Raw genomic sequence first — 26732 nt, 5'->3', positions numbered from 1 at the left:
CGTTTCTTTGCCATTAATATTAAAAAATTCCAACAGCTGGAAAAAGGAAGTCGTTGTGAACGTGTTAAAATAATTTCCAATTGGGTGGAAAAAAAAAGTGTTAATAAAAAGGATATTATGAAAAATAATTAGATGTGCTTAAAACTGTATTTAGTCTACAAATAAGTGTTTTGTTAAATGTCTGGTGAAATTCTGATTCTTGTATTTGAACGCCCTACCGAGCATCAGAAGAAAATTCTAAAAACTTACGTTTCTCCGCTGCCAACATCTGGCAGATGTCCTTGAAGCGTTTGACGGTGTCAGCGTCGTTTGGTTTGTGGAAGAGTATCAGGAATGGAAGGCCTTCCTCCGTCAATTCCTCAGCGTTCTCGAATGTGATCTCACGCACGAGAGGCACACACTTCTCCGACATCCACACGTTGGTCTCGTCGTAACTGAGGAGGGAATTGTTGAAAGTCTCGTCGCGCTCGTTGGATAGAGCCACATCCGGCCGAAACACAACAATCGGCTGCCCTGGTGGGTGCATCTGCCGCACCACGTCCCTGAAACCAGATAGACCAGTAAGACTTCCATAGGACATTACTATTTGAAAGAACACTCAAAAAAGAACTTTAGAAATCCACACATTCAAAGAATAAAATCCTGCACAAAACAAAATCACAAACACCAACCTAAAAGCAAACTTTATACATTTTTCTGTTCTAGGATTTGTAAAGTACCCATCAACAATTCCAGATATAAAGTCAGTAAAGGAGAACCCATTCCAAGACTACCTGTCTCACTTTATATACTGATCCAACATTTCCATTCATATGGATAATATAGATGGTCTCTATAGTACCAATCAACAATATCAGTCATATGAAGGGTAAGAATGGTCTCAATGGCCACTGATAATCTACCACTCAACAATATCAGATATATGAAGGGTAAGAATGGTCTCAATGGCTACCGATAATCTACCACTCAACAATATCAGATATATGAAGGGTAGGAATGGTCTCAATGGCCACCGATAATGTACCAATCAACAATATCAGGCATATGAAGGGTAGGAATGGTCTCAATGGCCATTGATAATCTACCAATCAACAATATATCATATGAAGGGTAGGAATGGTCCCAATGGCCACTGATAATGAACCAATCAACAATATCAGGCATATGAAGGGTAGGAATGGTCTCAATGGCCACCGATAATGTACCACTCAACAATATCAGGCATATGAAGGGTAGGAATGGTCTCAATGGCCATTGATAATCTACCAATCAACAATATATCATATGAAGGGTAGGAATGGTCCCAATGGCCACTGATAATGAACCAATCAATAATATCAGGCATATGAAGGGTAGGAATGGTCTCAATGGCCACCTCTCTTATCTGATACATATATACATTAAAAATAAACCCAAAATATGATACAAAAATATATTTATATCATTCAGCCTTAAGACATATGCAATGGGGGATTGATTATTGATGTATTAAAACTAATGTTATATAATTTAAACCTAAATACAAAAAATAATTATAACCGTTTAATTTTTAATGATTTATTTATTCATCACTCATTTATAGACATTTTGTGGACACATTATATATGATTTTTTATTTGACTTCAACATTTTCATATTAAACACAAAATAATTTAATGCATTTAATCACCTATTAACTATTGTTTCTTTTATGCTGTACAATATGTTAGCTATACAAGACTTACAGTTTAAACAATAATTTCCTATTAATATTCTAAACAAAATACAGTAATAAATAGGTATAAAATAACATATTTAATGTATTACAATATGCAATGTGTAATGTTGATAGAAGGGTTTTTAATGAGCGTTACATTTGGTTGTTTTAAGTTTATATTTATTTGCAACACACAAAATATCAAAATTTGCAGTAAAATACAAAGCTACAACTTGTATCACCCTATGTTACATCCTCTGAACCCGCAAACCACATTCACATGATAAAAACTTTATTCTAACTTACGAAGCATAGATGTAGTGTTTCCCAACTTTAAAGTATCCAAAACATAATACATAAACGTATGTAATTTTAAAATGGTTTATTTTAACTAGTTTTATTTTAGTTTTTTTATTAAGTCATTTAATGTTTTGTTTACATTACGTCTAACAATTTTAATGTTACAAAACTAAAATTGGCAATTGTATGCAAGACATTTCAACATATTTAATTTTTAATTTAAAAACTGGTACAAAAAGTTTGATTATAAGGTGATACAAATTATGAAGCTTTCTAATAACTGTATTAAATTTACTAACAATTCAAACATGTACACAGTTATATTAAAATTGTGAAACTAAAATTAAATTTACTTGAATAACCACACTTTTAGTAACAATCTTGTTTAAATTGTATAAATTAAAAATGATGTTAAGAAAGTTTGTAATATTTGAAGAAAGGTCCAATGCTGAGTGTTGATTTGTAAACATTGTCCAGGTATTAGATTTAACTTGAAAATCCCTATTGTTACCAATAAAGACGTAATTGTTTGGGTTACATTTAAAGGACACTATACAAAATTAATAGACATATTTATTTGATAATGTATAAAATCAAAAGTATATAACATTTTTGTCAACTAATAAATTTATTTTTTCAAAGCAATTTAAGAATCTCATACGCATGTTAGACAATGGAAAGATTTTCAATTTCAAAATAAGCATTTATGACAAAACTTGAAATCAAATGACAAATGGAAGAACAAAGATGATAAACAACTTCGATTCAAGTATTCAATGAAAATATGTTTCAATCTAAAAAAATATGAGTAATAAAGAAAAGTTGCCCCAAAAAAGTGCTGAACAATTCTTATAAAACAATCAAAGATATTCAAAACATTGACAAAAAGTATAAGATAAAATAACATTCATTACATAGTTAAACTGTGGGTTAACAGAAGAATAATTTAATGCTAACAAAAATAAAAACAGGCTGGATTAACAAAATTTGAACATTGCGTTAGAATTTACAAAGATTTTACAAACCTTCTTTATGATAGGATGTAATAAACCATTTTTATGTCTTTACCACAAAAAATTATGCCTTGATAAAACAAATAATATATATTTTGTAACACATATTTTCTTTTTCATTCTTTACATTGGAAGTGAATCCAAAATCTATTTCTATTTATTAATTCTTAAACCGATTCAAACAAAACTGTTTGGGCAAAAAAATCATCAATAATTAAATAAATATGATTTTTAAATATTCATTATAACAAGGAGAATTTTTTAATATTCAAAAGAATATAAAACAGTTTTAGATATTCATTAATCCTTTAGTACGAAGGCAACAGGACTAATTATATTTTTTCGTGGTATTTTATAAGACTACACAATGAACTGTTATGGTTTTAACCAAAGTTGAGAAACACCATGCAAGCAATCACGATGGAACCTGCCCCTGCTCGCCACCCACAACACGAGACTGTTGTCACACCATTTCTCACCTCACACTGACAACATCCTGGCATCTGTCGACCAATCAGCTATGGCCTGCTTTACCTGTGGAATCCCTCCATCAACGTGTACAACACTGTACAAACTTGGTCATTCAAGTAACAAGCATTTGTGCTCTGCAAAGCACGTCTACAGAAATAATTAATTAAAATACAGTATGACTACAAGATGACAAGTCAATTTAATACATGTTAAATTAATAATACATGATAAAAAATATGAACACAGAATTTAAGACGTTATGCAATTACAATGATGTAGCCGACTGTTTTTATCAAACTGAATTCTATCAAATTAAGTTTTTTTTACCAGAAACACAAAGTGGTATATGTTGGTTTGGATACAATTCTTGTTGGCAGCATTGAAAAGCTGGCTATGAGTATGGATAAAGTGTGATTCAAATGTAAAGTAAGCTATTTTTGTATAAAATACCTAATAGTATTTTGTCAAAAAAATCTGAAAGACTTCATTAAAAAAACTAAATTTCAATAGTATTTTTATTATTTTAGTCTACTAAATTGTGCCGGCTGTACTAGTAGACATCTTTACTGTCCATAAGAACAATGTTAACTTAAAATACTGTTACACCTTTATAATTGGGTGAAGGACTACGAGAAATGTCTCAATTGAAATATATAATAATAATTAATATTTTTATTTTTTCAATTCCATTTCATCATTCCAAAAAAATTTCAAACTTCAATCATTGAAATATTTAAAACATATCCACAAAACAAGAAAAACCATAAAACGTATGTATATGTATTAATCACATCTCAAAATGAGACATTACCATAATTCTACATCCATGAATAAGGGTGTGAAAGGGTTTTGAGCTTTGAAACTATTCTTTTGGGGTAACAATTTAAGTCATTTCACTACAGTCGGCTCTTGAATTACATTTTTATAGCCAACGTAAATTAAAAATGTTTGTCCAAAAACTAAAATTAAAATTTTTAACATTTCAGTTACTTGACAACTTAAAATATATCTAAGAACATGTCACTCAGTAATTCACAATAATTATTACATGCGTGAACAGTTTGTCCTGATCAATCCCTCTTTTGTCAGTTATAGCATTGTAGGTTAGAACCGTTATAATTCAATAAATAATACACCAAATGAAACAGTGAAACACTCCAAATAATCTTAATATAAAATAAGATCTATTTGAATTTAATATCTGATAACAAAAGTCTGATTTTTGTTATTTTGCTGTGTTTTACCTAATCTTGTTCCCTGCACCAAAAGTTGGCTCAATTTTTCAGTATTTAAATACTTAAAATGAGGAGAAATTTTCTTTTGCTTGCACATCTCTCTAAAAGATAAAATTAAATAAAAATTTGTGACATCAATAAAATTACAGTCAAAACATTATATTACAAAACAGTTGAAAAATTTACAATTTTAAAATATTGCAAGAAGCCCCATCCAGACTGAAAATTCAAAAAAATATTGGCTAAAACACACCTTGTCGTACAGTCCAAGTATGAAATCGCTTACGCGTTTCAACATAAAGATCAGATGGTAAAAAAATTGGAATTTTACCAAAAGTCCACAAGCAAGATGTTCTAATAAGGCCACTAGTTAATTACACATCAGTGGCCTCTTATTATATGGCTAATAAGATTTAACCTTTACACTAATGTACCAGACCAGTTTCACAAGCAATTCACGCAAATTTGAGCTATTGACGAATCGGTGTATCTGCTAAAACAAATTTTAAATCAGAATGAATTCATTTTCAACAACAAAATTTTAACAACACGCTTCCAAATCAGTATTGTTGACTTTAGTAATGAAACAAAAAAGTTTAATAAACAAGAAAAATGGAATTGAACTGACGTATATAACCAGAAATTGTATTTCTAATATTTTATGAAGCCGAGGACATACCATACATTTCATAAACTGTGTGTATAAAATTTTAATACCGCCCTTGTTCCTGTGTAGACTAAACTGGTAGATTATTTCCGAGTGATACGATGAACATAATGTCTGACACAATGAAAACCAAACAGCAATCCACAATCAATCGACGCTGCATTGATTATTATTATCATTCAATGAATACAACGGAGGAAGTACTACATTTATGTTATAAAATACGAAAAACGAAGCACATTGGAGGAATATGAAATTTACAATTATTTGAGAACGCAGACCAAACCAACGTAGCCAATAAGAAACAGCAATTCAATTCCCACTGTGTTTTTAACTAGAAAAATTAATTACCAGCCTGTATGCAGTCAAAAGAATATTTTTTTTAACTCCTGTGACCTTGAAACCAAAAAGTATTACACCACTCGCAATTTGAGTCACATATTCGGTATGGACTTATAGTGTGGGGAAACTCCTCTGCCAGGAATGTGAGTCAAGTTTTGGTACTATAGAGAAAGCAGTGAGAACTTTATTAGGCTAAAACCAATATGACTCTTGTCGAAGTGCGTTCCAAGAACTTAATACTGACTGTCACATCACTTTATATTCTTGAAGTAGTCAAATATGCAATAGACACGAATCACCAGAGAATAGGATATGCTCACCAATACAGCACTAGGAACAACACAAATTTTTGCAATGCCGATTCACCACACATCCCTCTACGAGAAGAAACCGTGTTACGCAGGAGCCAGGCTGTTCAACCTGAACAGTTAAAAAGAATCTGCGAAGACAAAAATCTTCAACAAGCATCTTATTTACGTATAAGAATACGCAAATAAAGAATTTTGTCTATTGCATATTGAAATGAATTCATGCAAACAATAGATCACTGCCCAGCTGATAACGCAGTTAATAGTAGTGACGTTAACTTGATCCAGCAATTTTCTGCGTGCGCGTAAAGGCCTCCCGGTTTTTGAATGCAACTAGATAACAATTTTGACAAGCTAAATGATTTTAAGCTTGAACTGTACAAGAAGGTATGTTTTATCCAATAATTTTATCATCAACGTAGTTGATCTATAACAATTGAATTGTTTTTTTCTATGCCTAACATAAATCACTAAAGAACTAAAAAAACCCACAGAAATAACAAAATACAAATAATAAAACACACACACAATAAATGTTGAATCAGATCATTAATACATTGTAATACAAACAACTCGTACAAGTAACCAAATATTGATTCCATAGTGATCAAGGACTTGTATTTAAGAAATAGCACATCATTTCCAAGAGGTGGTGTTTAAATGTTTGAAGAATATTACTAATAAAACTGTTTTCTCATTATTGTTACAAGAAGTGGCAATGGTTTTAATACTTAATTAAGGTAGATACCTGTAATAATACTATTAGCTTTAACATCTTTAAAAAACTATTAAAATATATTAGTTAGAAGGCTTCATTACACTAGTTTATAATCAGAGAGTACTCTTCAACTACTTAAGGAATTCTTTTTTAAGAAGGTGGATAATAAGTAGAACCATTACAGAAGCAAGCTTATCAAAGTTATTAATATAATGTCAACATATAGGCTTGCCCTGAACTATGAGCAGAGAATAGCTTTTAATTGAATAAGCCAAAGGCAGTACAATTGTCAATACAATTTAAAATAACATGTTGATATTAAAGTCTTTGAAAATTGGTTTTGAACTGTCAATATTGATTAAAGTTTGTTTTTTGGAAGTCAATAAAGTTCTTTGTAGAACTCTGTCTTTTATACAGTTTTTAACTCATTATAAACTTCAATCAGAGTTTATCCCTTCAAAAGTGTCCAAACGGGATAATAATTGAAACCGTGTTCATTTTTCATGAAACGTGTAGTCGTATCGACAGTTCTCTATGTACTGATCTCGAACCGGTCTCGTTGCAGAGGGGAGGAATCAGACTACATGGCAGTGTAGCCAACATGAAGAAAAATAATCCTTCCGGACATGAAAGCCTCAGTACACTTACATTTCAGCTACGTCTTATGTATTATATACATATATAAATCAGATCATGATGATTGGATTTTAGCACCCGGTTTCCAGATTGGTAATTTATGGTGATTGCCAGGGAGAACATTAACGGTCATACAATAAATAATTTGAAGTTATCAAACTTTGGTACCACCCGATGTGCTGATTTGCAAGTATGCTTAGAGAAGTTTTAATTTGACACGCTGCAGTCAGAATATACCTGAAAGATATGAGTTCAGAAAATATCCTGTTTGTACATTATATTTTAGAAATTAGCCATAGAAGATTCTTGGAGCAATTGGAAATAATGGTAAACTAGTAATAACAACTCTTTCCAATATAATTAAATTTTAGGCTTTTTAAGATCAAAGGTTTCATGATTAGACAAATTCACAAATAAATTATTTAAATACTCATTAATTTTTATACAACAATATGTAATTAATAAAAATACTAATACAATTACCCAAAATAAAAATTAATATTTGTAATTGCTAGTTGAAAATCAGCCATTGGTTGTGTTTACCAAATAAAATATGGCATGTTGTGAATTAATATAATTTAATAGTGCTTGGAGGGAAAAAATCTTTACTTCTTAACTCGAACCCCCCTCCCTCCTAACCACATCCAATAACTTATAATAATCATTAATAATTTTCATATATTTTACATAATAAATAAAAAATATATAATTGCTTTTATTTATCACTTTTTATAAAGCTAGATTTGAAATTACGATTCATATCAATACAACATTTCATTAGACCATTTCATAATTTATATATATATATATATATATATATATATATATATATCATTTTCTTCATAATATGTTATACATTTAACTGAGTTGTTTTACAATTCAAAAAGGCAGAAACACAACACACTCTTTCCTTGTTCCTTTTTCTATCTTTAAACTCACATATTCTTTACAACCAATAAATTGTAAATTATACTAACAGTTTCTGTTTTAAATATTTAACTATTCACATAAAATTATTAAAAACATATGTATATAATTTTTGAAACTATTGACATACGTTCTGGTGTAAAACTACAACAGAGATCCAATTGTACTCTATGTTAATGTTAATGAATGAGAACCTATAACTCGTCGCGTAGCAGCGTGTACCGGTGCTGTGACGGCTGCAGATTTACAAAGACTGATTTAGGTACCCGAGACGTGAGGTTGTCCTTGGTGGTGGTGGTGGAGGGCACAACCTCCTCCCCGTAGTGGTACACCCGGTGCAGCTTGCCCGTGTAGAGGTCCTCGATGAACTGTTCCAGTGCGTCCGGATCGTCCAGCTTCTCCATGTCCGGAAACAGGTACATGTGCTGGAAACTGTCGATGGCCAGCACAGGCAGGTCCGCCACAGTCTTCCCCAGGTGCGACAACGGATGGGAGAACAAGTCACCGTCACCGTACAAGAAGTTTATTCTACCTGCAAGTAGACAGATATGCCAGATTTAGAACTTATCTTAAAAGAGAAACTCCATTAGGTCATAATAAAAATTAAATTAATTGATACACCTGAGTAGCCCTTTGAGCTATTGACCCAAAACCAATAGGATTCTTCCTTAGTTCGAGAATAAACATGTACCAAGTTTCATGTCTCTAGGACCAAGAGTTATTGAATACAGACAGAAACATGATTTTAAGAAGGCTCTTTTAGTTAGAAATGCCCAAAACAAATGATTGATTTGAAGAATAGTCCCTGTGTAGTACTAAGTCAGGTCAGTTTAATATGGATTCTGAACCACTAGTCTGATAGTTCAGACTGAATGACAACACTTATTTATGCCTAGTGCAGCTATATGGATGCAAGCGCACTCCTACAGAGTGTTAAATTCTTACTTTATTATCTGGGCTGAAACGGTTAATTCTCATATTGGTTGAAATTTTGATGATTCTTCCAAAACAAACCAGACCTCCCTCGTGATGAAGGATTCAAGATTCAAACATTCTTTATTCATATTATGTACAAAGGTACAATAAATAGCGTCAAATTACAAATGGTCAAGACTTAATACTAGATAGGACTTTAATATAGATTTTATTTATATTAAAATATATTATGTTATACCAAACATAGAATGGCCCCTCCTAGATTCCTTACAACAGTTAGGTCAGAATTGCTTACTTCTAGCTGAGAAAATATTCATCTAGCGAATAAAGAGATAAATTTATTAAATAATCTTTCGCTTTAGATTTGAATTTACATAAATTATTTTCCAGTAAAATATGCCTTGGTAGCATATACAAAAACTTTGTTCCCATATATTTAGTTTTTTTCTTAAAAAAATCTAAATGATGTGTTTCAACCTATCTATTTAATCGAGTGTTGTGAATATGATTATTTACAGATAAAATCGGGTCAAAGTTCTGTTTTACTAATAATAAACATAAAGATTCGACTGCATAAGTCAGAAAATTGTGATTAAAACTCATCAGATTAATTCACCCAAGACTTGACCTTCAAGTAATAAATAAGTTACAACTCTACATATTTGACACAGCATACACTATGCCATAAGTGCATTGAATTATCATAAATATTATTACAGGGATTATGATGTGTTACTTTTTGAATAAAGGGTAACATTCTGATTAAATAATCATTTTGTCTAAAAAAAATTGTTTTTACTGACCTGGAGTTTTTCTGTTTAGTGATTTCTATATCAATGAGAAACCTGCATACGCAGCAGTAAAAGGGTTAAACTGGATGCTAATATTAAATTTCAGTTTTATTTTATCGTATGCATAATTTTTCTTTATTTCTACATGATTATACTCGTATACTTCATTTTGATTTATTTGGAAAACTGAGCATAATACACTCTGTCCTCCTTTTTTTTTTTTACTGACTGGATTGGTATGTAAATATATTTTTCTTTTAGAAAACAGCCACCCGAGTAATTGAACTTTGTTTGTTGGGGTGAATGGTTGCAGTGTCATTTACAGTGCAAAGTATTGTTCTTAAATATTGTTGAACACTATTGTTAAAGTTTTGAATACGTTTAAAATTGGGTAATACCATGACTTTGAAATGTTATCCCTCGAATTTTGGAAATTAAACGGGAACTAAAGTTATGCATGCACACTCAAAAACTCAAATCACAATTATTGTCAATAGGCATTGGGCTTGTAAATATTAAAAAACCCATCTAACTTACTGGACTATCCAATCTGAATAAAAAAGTATAGCCTCAATCTCAGAAAGATTTTCTGTTACCAATATTAATTTAAATATTTCAACCAACACAGCCCAAATCAGATGAAAGAAACTTTTACAACACACACAATAACAGAAATAAAAGAGGCTACTCACTGCGCTCTGCTCGGATTTGCGAACACGAAATCTTGAACCTTTTGACGACGTTGACGTCTCGAGATCTGTGGAACAGGATCATCAGTGGAAGGCCTTCTTCTGTCAGTTCTTCGGCATTCTCGAACGTTATTTGGCGCACGAGCGGAATACAACACTTGTTCCCCCACAAAAGCATTTCCGTGAAATTCATTAGGTTTCCTTTATATTCCTCTTCGCCTTCGTGGGACGTATCATCCGGATGGTACACTACCTTAGCATTGTAATTGGCTTCCACCAGTTCATATTTAACCAAATCTCTAAAAATAATAAAGTGGATGTACTTAATTCTTACCCGGAATAGATGGTTAATAGATCACTCAACCACTCACTCCAGAAAATACCTGGATCACTACACTTTAAAATGATTCAAAACACTGTAAATATAATTATATAGTACCACCCATTTCAAACACAATTGTATTTTCATCTATATAACTAATTACTTTATACATCTTTATTGATATTTAGTAGAAAATTACCAAATATTTTAACAATCCATAAATCTGTTTTAGAAATTACTTCTTGGCTTAACCCTTTTAGGATAAAAGGGCTACATTTACAGCCCAGAAAGTTTGTTATCCAAGAAGACGCAAGATATACGTAGCCCACTTAGTCTTCCCAAGTGGGATAGTGCGATTTTTTAAATGTTTATGAGTCACAAAATACCGTAAAATTATTATCTTCTTATGTATAAGCTTATGTATATCCATCCTATTACCTTTTGTCATACATATTTATATGGTCATGTTGCAATACAAGTCATCTACATTTTTTTACATTATGTAACAGCTGTAGTTATCATGTCACTCCAGCTGTGTAGTCATTGCAGCTGTCAGGCAATTGTGTTGTGTAATTGTGAATTTATCCTTCTTTTCTGAACCGTCAACACCAATTTTTTTAGCACTTAGGATGGACAAACGTGAAGTAAAAGTTATATTTAATGTAAGAAGAACAACAAATATTTACTTTTACCGCTCCATTTAAACTGCTTTGTACGCAGCTGTGATATATCTGCTGTTATTATCTACACGGCTAACCAGGTTTTATATTGCTTTCTTAATTATTGCAGTATTTGTTTCAATGAATTGTTTTGCTTTTAGTTTTATTTAATTGTTTACTGTTGCACATTACGGTGAACAAGAGAATGTTGTAGTTCATACAAGAGAGCTTGCTAAGCATTAAAGTACATAACATCTTACAGTCAAAATATTTAACACTATAAAATTGCAATATGAATTTTTTTATTTTTTAAATATTTAGCTGTGTAAAATTTAAATTAATTTCATACTAAAAACTGGGTACAGTTTTTTCCTGTTTATTTATACAGTAGAACCTCGTTAATTCGACACTCGATAGTTCGACAGTCCGTATCATTCGACACCAGCCGTGACCAACATAACGTGACAGCAGGGACAAGTGGTGTCCTTGACGGGCCCGCCATTGTTGCCGTGAACGCGCGCCACTGCCCTTTGTATAGCGCATCCTCCTCCCCCTCCCCCTCTGACTCACCCGCTATTCTTAGTCGTCAACTCAGTTCGCTCGTGACGCTGCGGGAGTTAAGACGCGTTTTTGTTCCTTTCGTGATACGTTACTGTTTTACGATCGTTAGACATACGTAGTTGGTGTTACTGAACTGCTTTGTAATTTGTTTGTTTTTTAAAATGTCAGATAAAAAACGTAAAAGGTGCTTTGTTACGATGGAAATGAAATTAGATGCTCTAAAAAGGATTGACAAAGGTGAAAAAGTGTACAGAAAGTGGCGAGTGATTTGAACGTTGGTCGGTCAACAGTGATTGGATGGAGGAAGTCTAGAAATGAAATTGAGTCTTGGTGTGTGAAAAGAGTGTGTTCAGAATCGTTAGACAAGAGGAGGAGTATGAAGAGGTCTGAGTATGAACAAGTAAGTGAAGCTCTTTTCCAGTGGTTTAGGATTCAGAGGGAGAAAGGGACACCGATCTCAGGACCGATTTTACAGGAAAAGGCCTTGAAATTTTATCAAAACTTTAAAGAAGAGGGAGAGCCTGAATTCACAGCAAGCTCTGGATGGCTGGACAGATGGAAAGAGAGGTATGGTATTAAACAATTGAGCATTTGTGGAGAAAAACTGTCAGCAAATCTCGATAGTTCACATGATTTTAAAATGAAATTTCAAGCTTTGATTGAAGAATTAGGCCTTAGTGGAGAGCAAATCTATAACTGTGATGAAACTGGTCTGAATTTTAGAATGCTCCCAACAAAAAGTTTGGCTCTCAAACAAGAGAAAGCTGCAGCAGGATATAAAAAAAGTAAGGACAGAGTTACTGTGTTGGCTTGCAGTAACGCAACAGGAACTCATAAATTAAAATTGGCTCTGATAGGAAAGGCCAGGAAACCTAGAGCCTTCAAAAATATTAAAATGAATGGTGACCATTTTGACCTCCCCGTTTTTTACAGACACCAATCAAATGCTTGGATGTCAGAGAGCATTTTTAACGAATGGTTTCACAAACAGTTTGTGCCCGAAATTAAGAAGCATCTAAAGTCCCAGAACCTTCCAATGAAAGCACTCTTGATCCTCGACAACGCAACAACGCACCCGGTTGTAGATGTCATTCAAGACGGAGAAATTAAAGCTATGTTCTTGCCCCCTAACGTAACCTCCCTTTGCCAGCCTATGGACCAAGGAGTTTTGGTAACGCTTAAGAAGTTGTATAGGAAGAAACTCCTTTCATGTCTCATTCAAGCCCTAGATGAAGGAGTCGAATTAGTGGATAAGTTAAAAAAAATTGATATGCTGGATGTTGTTGGCTGGATTTCCCAGGCATGGGATGAACTCAATCCCCTAACGCTCGTGCGTTCTTGGAGGAAGCTCTTGGACCACCAGGGAAATGAGTTACACGAAGAAATTAAAGATGACGAGCTAGCCACTTTAATGGAAAAAATCCCAGGTTGTGAAGAAGCTTCACCTACAGATGTTTTCGAGTGGATGGAACAAGATGAAGAAAGCGGACCAACTTCAGAGGAAGAAATAGTTGATGCTTTAAAATCAAGAGAGGATAGTGAAGAAGAGTCAGAAGACGACGAAGATACCACTCAAAAATCAAAACTGACACACAGCGAAGGTGTAAAATTCTTCGAGGGAGCGATCCAGTATTTACAGGAACAAGGGACGACTGGAATGGACATTTTGTTTCTTCGACGATTACGTGACGAGGCGGCTCGGCGAAGAAACCAAAGTGAAAAACAATTAAAAATCACAAACTATTTTGCGTTGTAAAAAGTAAAACATGATGTAACCATGTTACAAGTTATAGTTGTCCCATATTAATTTATTTTTGTATATACATTTTGTTTTTTATCTAGCCTATATTATGAATTGAGTTTGTTTATTTTTACATTTATTCATTTAATCATTAACTATTTTAAGAGGAAGAAGTACAGCACTGTAAAACAATGTAAGTTGATACATTTTGTTTCATCAGTTTAATATTTGTTTAGTTGTACATTGTTAATTAAATTACAGTCCATCTTAACATAAACTCGCCTTTTTAATATTCCTTGTGTTAAAATCTATATACTCCCTATAGTTCGACATCTTGATAGTTCGACACCCCCGTTAGTCCACAAAGTGTCGAACTATCGAGGTTCTACTGTACTGTAAATTATCAAATAAAAGACATTTTAGAGCATAATGATTTTAGAAGCCAAATTAGACATTGTCATACAATTAGACACAACCATACAACGAGGTTAATTTGTTAAAATCACCTCAAATATCGTAAGCTTTTCATAAACCCAGACTAACCATTTCCATAGTACTATATAGTTAGGTACAGGAGTTAAGAATAAAGAACAGAACGATAAAAGTACTTCTACACAATATTACGTAACTGTTATAATAAAGTAATTAGGACTATTTACCCGAACCCGACGTGGAACTGACAATCGTCTTTAAGATTTGTGGCTACTCTCCTGAACGTCGTGTACTCGGGGACATCTTTTCTATCGAAGAAGCCAATGATTATCCTCTTCTTGGACTGTAACAGGTGGAGTTCATGATCAATGAGTGTCAACAACAACAATAGTAATATATTACTCAGACGTGAAATGGGCCTTGGTCGCGCAGTGGACAAATGTACGTGGCCAACTCATCAGCGCAGTCAGTTCTGTCTACTCCATGAATTAAATGTGTACTAGCATGCTTAAAACATAAATATCAGTGCTTAAAATAGAATGAAGTTAAACAAAAAAATTGTTCCCGGCATTTAGTCAATCCATTTTAGTCTTGACTATGGTGCTGTTAGTTTCTAGATATAACTTATTTAGTTAAATGGTTGGATTTTAAATGTTAATGCCATATACATTTTATCCACACAAACTATTTTTTTTTCAATATTTTTCAATAATCACAATGTATCATTGTTATAATATATTCCTGTTATTGTATTTTTTAGGCGCGGGCAGGCCTGGTTGATTTAAATTACAAACCTTGGATTCCTGATAAAAATCACGTATGTTCTTTGTGTAACCAGAATGAGTATGAGACTTTGTGAGTATTTGTCCTATTCTGGCAACGATTCGGAGAAAATGGTTTGGGAGTAACGTGCTAAGCGAAAAACAATTTTTTGACTACCTTAATGGAAAGGATTGGCTTCAATTTGGAAAATATATGAGAGATGCGTGGAAAATGCGGTGGGATTTAGTCTATGAATTTAATTTTTAAATATTGAAATATAGATGAAAAACTTTTATATGACAGTTGTAAGGATCCCAAAATAAAATAAAAACAAATATTATATTATTGTGTGTGTGTGTGGTGTGTGTGTGTGTGTGTGTGTGTGTGTGGCGCGCGCGCGTGAAATATTACATTTTCCTTTTCTTTTTTTCCGATATTTTGAACCTTATTTGAATCGCCAAACTTAAAGTATCTATAGTTTTGGTTAATTACATTTTTTGTATTAATTGTAGTTATAAGAAGTGTACAGAAGTGCCAACCAGACAGACGGTCGAAATGACCATTGTATTTAGTGCACATTTTTGTTCCTTACTTAGGATAAATAAATACTTATTTTTTTAGTGAGCTAAAGCTAGTACCTATTAAGATTATTGAGGGTAATATTTTGTTTTTGTTTATTGTACAAATAAAGCACTTTTTCTTCTTCTTCTTCTTCTTCTTCTTGGATTTTAAATGTTAATGCCATATACATTACCACACAAACTATTTTTTTCAATATTTTTCAATAATCACAATGTATCATTGTTATAATATATTCCTATTATTGTATTTTTTAGGCTATTTTACTTGTTACGGTTACTTATTGATTTGTTATATACCTGTTATACATCTATTTAGTTATTTAAAATTAAAATAATACTTCCTTTGTGACATAACTTCTTTAGCAACGCCATGTTTTGGCTACCAAACTTGTCTATCTGGACAAAAAATATTTTTATAACTTCTGCTAGTTTTTACATTTGTCTTATACATGATTTGTGATAATGCTTTTGTAAAGTTTATGATAATAAACATATTGTTATTCTTAAAATAATCATACCATCACCAAGACCAAAAGATTTAATCAACACTTCCCAAAGAATACAATATTTTAAATTCTGCACATAAAAAATATAAAATACTAGCTGTTTCCCGCGGCTTCGCACGCTTTTCATAAGTTTTGTCCGTATATGAGCACTTCTGGTTCAAGTGCTGGTTCAATTATATTTCCAACGCTGATGTAGAGTTTACCTTTTTGCCAAGGAAGTCAAGAAAGTCTGTCAAAAGTGTATGTTTATAGCCATTGTACATGTACATTAAAGTGGTCTAACACTCAAGCTTAAAGTTCAACCAGAAATTTATTTTAAAGACAAATATAAAAACAGCGCCTTCAAATAATGTTTGGCTATTTAATATACGTAGCTCTCTTGTAATTGCAGTTTATAATGTGCAGGTGCTTTGATAACTTTTATATTTTGCAGCGCCGCCTGGTGTCGAGTTACACCAATGGGCATAGCATATAAACCTTCTCCGTGGAAAAATACATATACACACAAATTTTGATAATGATCGGTCACATAGTTTCTAATTCTATAAAGGACATACGTACAAACATTCATTTTTATATAGATAGATTCATAATATTCAACAACTATTAAAGAATGTATTACTTCTTTTGAATATATAACATTTTTACCAACATTTTACATGAACTGAAAGTTAAACACATTTTTATTGGCAGATTCTGTACTTTTATTTTACAGACTTATTTTACGTTTACTTAATTTATTTAAGGCACCTTACATTTTAACTTTATAAACAACTATATGTACTCTTGTGGAAACATTATTATTGTAAATGTGAAAGACATGAGATTATTATAAACTGACGTTATACATTTCTAAAAGATATTGTAATAGTTTCTGACATCTTTTTCTGTTTTCTGATAACATCAGTATTAATTGTTTAAAACTAACAATTGTTAATTTTATTTTTTACTAACAATGACAGTTGCATTGAAGTATTTAACCTAATTAACATTCATTCACCTAATTATTTTTTTATTACTTATCCATAAATGTGCATAAAATCACACAGATAAGGTTACTTACATCTAAAAGTTTTCATTACAGAGAGCAAGACAACAAACTCAAAACTCCATCTCCACAAGAGAAAATGCAGAATTAACAATCTTTCATCAAAATGCTGACCAGTTGTCCAATAAAATTGACATAATGAACCACTTCCTCAGCACTACTAATCCAGACATTGTAATCGTCACAGAACATGGGCTCAAAAAGACAAATTTAGAAACCACTTACCTACAGGGCTACACACTCATTGAAAGTTTTTGTCAAGTACACCACCAAAAAGGGGGGGAGCAATTTTGGTAAAAGATGATATTAAAAACTATGCAACCGGTCTGGGAGGAAATAAATACAGTCAAGAACTTGTCTATAAGCTGTCTGCAATAAAATTAACATTAAAAAAAAAACTTCTATCTACATTGTTGGAATCTACAGACCAAATAACAATTTTGACGAAGCATTAGAAATTTTATCAACCACCCTTGACTCTATATGTACATGGAATAGCCCAACTGTAATTATGGGTGACATCAATATTGACTGTCTTTAGACCAGCGGAAACAACAAAAAACTCCAAGACACACTTAAGTCTCACAACATCACAAGACTTAACCTACCTCCTACACGAGTTACCCCACACAGTGCAACTTCCATAGATATGGTCAGCTCTAATCAGCTTCCTTGTGAACCAATAGTTACTGTTATCAACATCTTTATCTCTAACCATACAGGACAACTTGTGAAACTAAAAAACTCTAAAAACTATATACCTGACCAAATTATACACAACAGACATCTCATTGATAAAACCTGGCACTTCTTAATAATCTGTTGAAAAAGAAGGATGGAATGACGTACTTGGCTCTACATCAGCAGAACTCTCCTATAATAAATTTTTATAAATCATGACATACAACATGGACTTGGCATGCCCTTATACTTATACCCGCATTAAGAAAACAAACAACAGATTAAATATGACCAAGAAACAAAATACAAATGTGAACAATTTCTTATAGCTCAAGAAGAATACCTGCTAACTGGTACAGAAGAAAACAAAGCTACTGCAACAGAAAGAAAGAGGACCTATGACCTTCACCTCAAGGCCCAAAGAAAATATCTGACATCCAAGTTCATTAACGATGCTGACAACAAAAGCAGAGCTATATGGAATGTTATAAATCAAGAGAGGTGCAAAAATAAGTGTACAAATGAACCAATAAAACTTAAAAACGATGGTATACTGACATCAGGTATAAAAGAAGCAGGTCAAACTTCAGATATCTCAAGGAAGCCTCAATGCACTACCAATGCACCTGAATTTGTTATTCATAGCACTACACAGGCAGAAGTTAAGAAAACCATCATAGCAATGAAATCAAAGCCATCAGCAGGCATAGATGATGCCTCATCTATCTTACTTAAGCACTGTGTTGATGAAATTACACTGCCTCTGACTGATATTATGAACAAGTCCTTAACTCAGGGTATTTTTCCAGCTGACCTCAAGATTGCCAAAACAATCCCTATTAAGAAAAAACCACAAAGCACAGAAGCTGGCCACTTTAGACCAAGATCTCTTGTATCAACCATCTCCAAGATATTTGAAAAAATTGTTTTAACAAGATTAATAACCCACCTCATGGACAATAATTTGCTCAGTAAACATCAGCACGGATTTTTATCCTCTAAATCTACAACCACAGCTATCACTGACTTCTTTGAGAATGTAGTTGACCAAATTGAAACTGGAAAAATAGCATCTGCTATTTTCTTGGATCTAAGTAAAGCTTTCGACACACTGGGACATAATTTACTTCTTACTAAGCTGATGACTTTAGGAATCCAAGGCAATGCAATAAACTGGTTCAATAGTTATTTGAAGAACAGGACTCAACTAGTAGAGCTGAAATATACAGCTAATAACACAGTTTACCATGCTAGGTCAAAACCCCTCAATATAACAAGAGGGGTCCCTCAAGGCTCAGTACTGGGTCCAGTCTTGTATGTATTGGTAACAAATGACCTCCCAGATTACCTAAAGGAGCAAGCCCACACCACAATGTACGCTGATGACACAGCTCTTATACTTGTTGAAAAAGGCCCTAATGATTTAGATTGTCAGGCCTTCATTGCTTTCAATATGGCAAAACAATATTGTCAGGAGAACGATCTTGCACTAAATGACAGCAAAACTAAACAAATCCTGTTTACATGAGCTGCAAACTTAACCGAGGGGTTGCCAATGGTGGAAGTAGAGGACGAGACCAAATACCTGGGAGTGATCATTGACCAACATCTGTCCTGGACCCCTCATGTGGACATGGTGTGCAGGAAACTGAGTACTGCCCTGTATGTTGTAAAAAGAATAAGGTCTGTTGCAGATCTGTCAATGGCCAGGGTCGCATATTTTGCCCTATTTGAGTCTGTTGTGAGGTATGGTTTGATAATATGGGGAGGGTCAAGTATAGGAAATATGACTAAAGTTCTAAAACTTCAAAAGAAAGCGGTAAGAATATTGGCAGGTCTAAATCATCTTGACTCGTGCAGAAGTGCTTTCAAAGACCTTGGAATTCAGACAGTGGTGGCTCTTTACATACAACAAACCATTCTACATGTATTTAACACTGATTACAATAGACTGGGCGAAATTCATTCATATGGAACCCGCAATGTGACAGACTTCGTCTTACAACCTCATCGACTCACCATGACTACCAAGAAGCCATCTTATGCAGGTGCAAAATTTTACAATCTCCTACCAAGACACCTCAAGAGCATAACAAGAGAGTTAGCGTTGAAGAGGAATCTTAGTGCATGGCTTGCTGACAGGACGTTTTACTCCATCGAGGAATTTTTAAACTGGACATGACATTTTTATCTTTATCCATGTTTTAAACTAGATAAAATTTTTACATACATATTGACACATATTCTGTACTCGATGTATATGAATAAAGTTCTCTTTGATTGATTGATTGATTGATCAGACCCCATGATAGTAGCAGAACAACTCAACGAAGTTTTTGCAAGTATCGCCAACAACACACTTGCTCAAGCTGCCTATGATGGAATGCTCTGATTGAATCTTCCACAGCTGCCGGCATTGTTTATCCATAAATGTGAGCAAATCACACAGGTAAAATTACTTACATCTAAATTTTTCATCTGATTTCAATCATGGAATTCTCTGATCGAGTTTTCCACAGATTACTTACATCCAAATTTTTCAGCTCATTCAAGTCATGGAATTCCTTGATAGGGTCTTCCAGCTGCTTCTTGATGAAGTCCACAAAAGCTTCTGTAGAGCGCTGACCTCTGTATTCTCGCTTGGCTGGTTGTCCGTTTCGTATCACTTTTAATGTTGGATACTTGGTTATATGGAATCTTGATGCTATATCACCTGAAAAAACCATTTTATAAATACACAATGTTTATTAAATAGTAGTGACATGTTTTAGTGACTAGTTAATCATTGCCAGGGATTGAAATTTATAACTTAACCCTCTGCTCTGATCAGGAAGAAAAAATTAATTTCTCTTAAAACTGCTATGCCCATTTTTTTAGTCTCATAAAACTGCCACATGCACACTGTTTAATTTTTTTTTATAACAAACTATTTTTTCCAATTTCTACTAGAGATATTGTAATGTTTCTGGTACCAAAATTTTCAGAATTAAATTCCCTAACTAAATAGAGAACTGTACAGTTTATCAGAGCAATATAATAAATTTGTTACATTGTGTTTTTTGTTTATACATTTTTTGTTAAAAAAATAACTTTAAAGTCTTAAAACTGCAAGAAATGATAAAAACTTAATGATGGAAGTCCAAATACTTTAATTATGCATTTAATTAGCTATAACATATTAAAATTTCATGCTCTTAGGGCAAGAAATAATAATTTAATAACTAAACAAAATAAAATTGTTAAGTACCAATTTTCAGAAAAATAAAAGCAAATACAAATCACTCACCAAAGGCATAAAATGAGTTCCAATCAATGAGTCTATGAATTGTGGTTCACAAAATGTTACTAACACTTTGTTACATCTATTTACAAATTTTTACTAACACTGTTTTATATATTTACAATAATGGTACGCTTACAAAAAAAAAAAACAAAAAAACATGGCAACCCTTAAGGCAAAGAGAACAGGCAATTCTTGATCTTTTTTTATTACTCCTGTCACATTTGGTGAACAAACCCAACAATTTTTCACCTTGTTACGAGGTAACTGAACAATGAAGAAAAATATCCTGCCCTAGGCTTACCCCACACACCATCAAATCGTGAAACATTAATATCAATATAAGAGCAAATCAATGGTGTGTTTGTCAGTGTATAGCACTGATGTTGAAGGTATATTATAACTAAAATCATTTGTAAACATTGTGAATAAAAAAAGGCCCAAGGACTGAGCCTTGAGGTACTCCTGTACATACATTTAACACATCAGAAGAATAGTTATTTAAACATACAAATTGTTTTCTACACCTAAGGTAACTTTCAAGTGGTTGTAATTCCTCATTTCTAATACCATAAAATGATAGCTTATTGTACAGCACTGAATTTGGCACTCAAATCAATTAAACTTCAGCCAGTAACAAGTTTTTTTTTTTCAAACCCATTAAGAATAACAAGAACAAACTTAACAGCTATAATAGTGGAATGATGAGGTCTAAAACCAAATTGAAGAGGATGTAGAAAATTGTTAGTTACAAAATAATCATACAGTTGCTTCAATTTGCAGGATTCAATTACGTATTAGTATAGGGACAATTACAACTGGGCGATAGTTCTCAGGGTTATTTCTGCCACATTTTTTTGAAAATAGGTGTCACCTTGGCTACTTTAAACACTTAGGAACATTGCATTGTTAAACATTGAGGAAAACTACTCTCAATAAACATACAGTTTAGAAGATAAGTAAGTAGAGCTAATAATATGCTTTTGATTACATAATTAGATAAACCAAATACATCCTCATTTCGGGAGTTGCTCATTTTGTTAACTACATCCTTCATGTGTGTTTTCTTTCAATTGTTTTCTACCTGAAGTAATTTTTACAGATTTCGGGACAGGGAATATTCCTTAAGAGATCCAAGTAATTAAAATCATTTGAACATGTTTATTGTGTTTATTTGTCTATTTATAAAGTAATTGTTCAATACATCTGCAGACAGATTTTTTTCTTGTGTGCATATTATTTTCTGATTCTTTTTTAACAATTTCCCAAGCTTTTCTACATTTACTTTTGCATTTTTCATCAATTATTCATCACCGAGACTTATTTTAGCTTCACTTATGGCTTTGTAGTAAACTTGTTTTAACTGCATGTATCTTTTCTTGTCAACAAATGTTATTACCTCTTTTTTGCACAGTTTAACTGACTGATCGTTAGTGACATCTTTGTAACAAAAATGTCTGTGGAATTTGTTATAATATTCTCTATTGATAATAAAACATGTATTCCACAGTTATTCCCATTTCTCTGTTGTCCCTTGTAATCTATAATGTTTGGATATGAATTGAGGCCGAAGTATTAGTATTAGTTTATTTGCCACAGTTTGAATTATGCAACGAATCATACTTATAGAACAGGGACTAGGATGCTATACCACTAAATTCCAGTGGGTTTCACCATCAGTTGTTTCACCACTGGAGTTATTTATAGGCATTATAATACTTTCTTTTCCAGAAATAAGTAGTGTCCAGAGGGTATTGTTGACAGAGAAAACTCACTAACAATACAAACAACTACGCACCCAAGTGATACCAAGGTGACAAAACTATGTATCAAATAATAGAAAAAGTCCTTCTAAAAAAATAAAAATTTTATGAACTATATAGGACAAAAATTTGAAATTGTGGGGTATGAGATATTCTAAAATTAAGGACATTATCTATCAACCTATTGTCAGAAATTGAATTGTTATTTACATAACATGTAATAAGTAAAATAAACCTTTATCAGAAAATCCAAAAATTTTTAGGATATAAAATTGTGATGCATATGGCACTGGAAGGGGAGCAAGTTGGGAGAAGTCTTCAATAGTTATAATACAAGTTTTGTCCTCCAAAGAAGAACGAGCAATAAGAATGTTACATAATAAATCAGTTTATAAAGACTGCAAACCTCTTTTTAAGTCTACAAATATTTTAACTTTGCCATGCCAATATATATTTTATTTTATTTTTTTTATTTTTTTTTTTTATTTTTTTTTTTTTCCTTTATTACATGAACATAAAGTACAGTAATAGTGTCATACAAAATTCAAAATGTCATACAAGTAAAAAATGGTGACATATTTTATGTCATTCAATATTAGTGCAGTTCTTTCTCAGCTTGGCGTTGTCAGGAACTCTTCAAGGGTGTATATTGGTCTTTTCACTAGGTAGTCTTGAAGTCCTTTCTTGAGTCGATTTCCTGATAGGTTTCTGATGTTTTCTGGGAGCATATTTTTGAGTTTTCTACCAATGTATGATGGTTTTTTACCAAAAAGAGCAGTGCGGTGTTGAGGCAATATGTATCTGGAAGCATTACGGGTATGGTAGGTGTGGATGTCACTGTTGGTTTGAAGGTTTAGTCTGTCAACATGTATGATTGTTTCAAGTATGTAGAGAGCCGTTACTGTTAGTATACCCAGAGACTTGAAGGCTTGTCGGCAGCTTTGAAGTGGTTCCAGTCCAGCTAGAGTCCTAACTGCTTTCTTTTGTAAGATGAGTATTCTATTAAGGTTTCCAGCAGAGCTGCCCCAGACAACCAGGCCATATCTGATATGTGATTCCACCAAAGTGTAATAGGCAGTTTTTGCAGCTTCTAAAGTTCCAATCCATTTGATTCGTTTTACTACATAGAGTCCTGTGCTCATTTTTTTGCAGGTGTTATTTACTTGTTCTGTCCATGAAAGCTTGTTATCTATTGTGATACCCAAAAACTTGACCTGATTACCTACTGATATATTGGGTAGACTTGGTGTTTGGTCTTTTTTCCTACTGAAATGCACTTGAGTTGTTTTGTCGGGGTTTAGTGCTAGGTCATTGACTTTGCTATACATGAGAGCATTTTGCAGTGATGTTAAAGAGTTAACATAAAGTTCTTCTGCTGAGTCATCTTTTATTAAAAGGGTTGTGTCATCCGCATACATTAGACAGTGAGTGCTGTTGTTTTGGAGAAATGACGGAAAGTCGTTAGTAAACAGGATGAACAATATAGGGCCTAGCACAGATCCCTGAGGAACTCCTCTGGTAATTGGTTGCAGATTAGATCTGACTGTGCTTGTGACACCGGATGTGGTAGATTGTAACTCCACAGCTTGAGATCTTCCATTTAGATAGCTTACAAACCATTTGTTTGAAATGTCTCTAATTCCCAGGGTTAAAAGTTTTTTTGAGATCAGACTGTGCCCCAAGCAGTCAAAAGCCTTGCTATAATCTAAAAATAGAGCTGTAACATATTTTTCATTATCGATGCTGTCTATGATGGTCTCAACAAGGCTAATGGTAGCAGAGGTTGTTGACTTCTGTTTCTGAAATCCGTGTTGGCAGTCTGTGAGTAGGCTATGGTGTTTGAGATGGTTCATTAGTCTTGTCAGAACTAGTTTCTCAATGATTTTTGAAAATGTAGAAATCAGTGATATGGGTCTGTAATTTTCAGGTTCTGATGGTGATCCTTTTTTATATTTAGGGTATACTTTAGAAACCTTCAGTCCAGATGGAAAATGACCTTCAGCAAATGACTGGTTTATAATTGCTGTGAGAGGTATGACTAATTCTTCAGTACAATGTTTAACTATTTTCGGTGAGTACTCGTCTATGCCACTGGATGATTTATTTTTTAGACTGCAGATTATAGATTTTACCTCATTTATAGTTGTGGGAGTCAAATGAAATGGTTGTGTTATAGGAGAAACGGTGAGAGCTTGTTCTTCTTGTAGTCCGTTATCTCTCTGTTGTTGATTATTCTTCTTTAGAGTAATTTCTGCTATCTGGGCAAAGTATGTATTTAGATATTCAGCTACTTCCACTGGGTTGTCTACAGTTTTATTGTTAATGTTAAGTTTAAGACAGAATTGGCTGGGTTGTCTTGATTGTTTCTCTGAATTGATTAGGTTCCACAATGCTTTAGACTTATTATTAGATGTTTCTATAAGCTGAGCATTTGCATTTTGTTGTAGGCTCCGTAGTTTTTGGTCATACAATTTTTTCCTGCTCACCATTGTAACTTTGTCTTGTACACTTCCTGTAGCTTCATGTTTTTTTAGGGCATTTAAATAGGAGGATTTTAAGTCAGCTGTTTCCTTGTCATAATAATTTCTTGGTCTCCTTTTATTCTTTTTCTTGGTCTTTCTTTGTGGACAGGAAATGTCTAAGGCTATCTGTAATATTTCTTGAAATGTGGTAAAAGCTGTTTCCGTATCCACAGCATGATATATAGCATCCCAGTTTTTGATCGAGAGCAAGGACTTGAGAGTATCGATGTTTTTTCTGCTCAGTTGTCGTATAAGGGTTTGTGTCAAGTTTTTATCTGTGTGGCAGCCAAGCTTGCACATTTGAGCCGTATGGTCTGACAGACCAGACTGTATAACTGTTGCAGTAATGTCTGGGTCAATAAAATTAGTGCAAACACAGTCAATAGATGTTGATGTCTGAGATGTAATACGGGTTGGAGGGAGAGGTAATCTTCTCATATTATGTGTAGCTAGTTCAGTGTTAAAAATCAGGCTCTCTGGGCTGTTTTCTTTTAGATTGTCAATATTTATATCCCCAATAAGTATAAATAATTTATTGTGAGCTTGATTATGATCCAGGATGTGTGACAATATGTCCACACTAGTTCTTGTGTTTCCTCCAGGTGGTCGATATACTCCAAGTATGTGAAAGTGTTTTCCTTGAGCTTTAATGCGAACCATAGCTGCTTCCAGTAGAAGTTCTTCGCAGAGGTGAGCAATTTCTATAGCTTCTACGTCTTTCAGGAGACTTTCCCTGCAGTAAATGGCAACACCTCCCAGCCTGTGATTTTTTCTGCAATTTCTTTTCAGTCACCAGTGTATATCCTTGGATTGCTGTAATTTTGACCTCTTCTTGTTTGAGACCGTGTTCTGTTACTACTAGAAGGCTGGGGCACACTTCATGCAGTAAATGATTTAGCCTGTCAACTTTTTGTGCCAGTCCTCTTATGTTCTGGTGGAGGATTGTTAAATTGTTTGCTTTTCCTGTTTCTTGGGACTGAGTTCTAAAAAAGTGCTCATGTCTGTAGAGATGTCAGAGTATATTTGTGGATTTGTACTTTGGGAGGTGTCGTTCCCATCTAAGAGTGGCTGATGGCTATCGGCCTGGTTGTGTTAAACACTAAAGAGGATGTCAGGATAGTTATCATTTTCTGTATTGGAGTTGG

General features: G+C 33.3%; 2 protein-coding genes across 2 annotated transcripts in view; both read right to left on the bottom strand.

Moving 5' to 3' along the window:
- Window positions 1-26732, bottom strand: part of LOC124368029 (endoplasmic reticulum resident protein 44-like) — a gene marked incomplete at its 5' end in the record, with an annotated part of 55529 nt that overhangs the window by 8758 nt on the left and 20039 nt on the right. Inside the window, 3 exon segments of the mRNA XM_046825301.1 lie at window positions 250-542; window positions 14672-14787; window positions 20551-20735. Of these exon segments, the coding sequence (XP_046681257.1) occupies window positions 250-542; window positions 14672-14787; window positions 20551-20735 (594 nt within the window).
- On the bottom strand, window positions 8243-11069 carry LOC124367079 (endoplasmic reticulum resident protein 44-like; the record flags this gene model as incomplete). The annotated part of the gene is made up of 2 exons (XM_046823719.1): window positions 8243-8845; window positions 10733-11069. Coding segments are annotated over 2 exons (675 nt in total), but the record flags the coding sequence as incomplete, so codon positions are not given.

This window comes from Homalodisca vitripennis, chromosome 8, assembly GCF_021130785.1.
Source record: "Homalodisca vitripennis isolate AUS2020 chromosome 8, UT_GWSS_2.1, whole genome shotgun sequence".
In the NCBI taxonomy this organism is placed as follows: domain Eukaryota; kingdom Metazoa; phylum Arthropoda; class Insecta; order Hemiptera; family Cicadellidae; genus Homalodisca; species Homalodisca vitripennis.
Note: the sequence above shows the minus strand (reverse complement) of the source record. Positions and strands in the feature narration are given on the sequence as shown.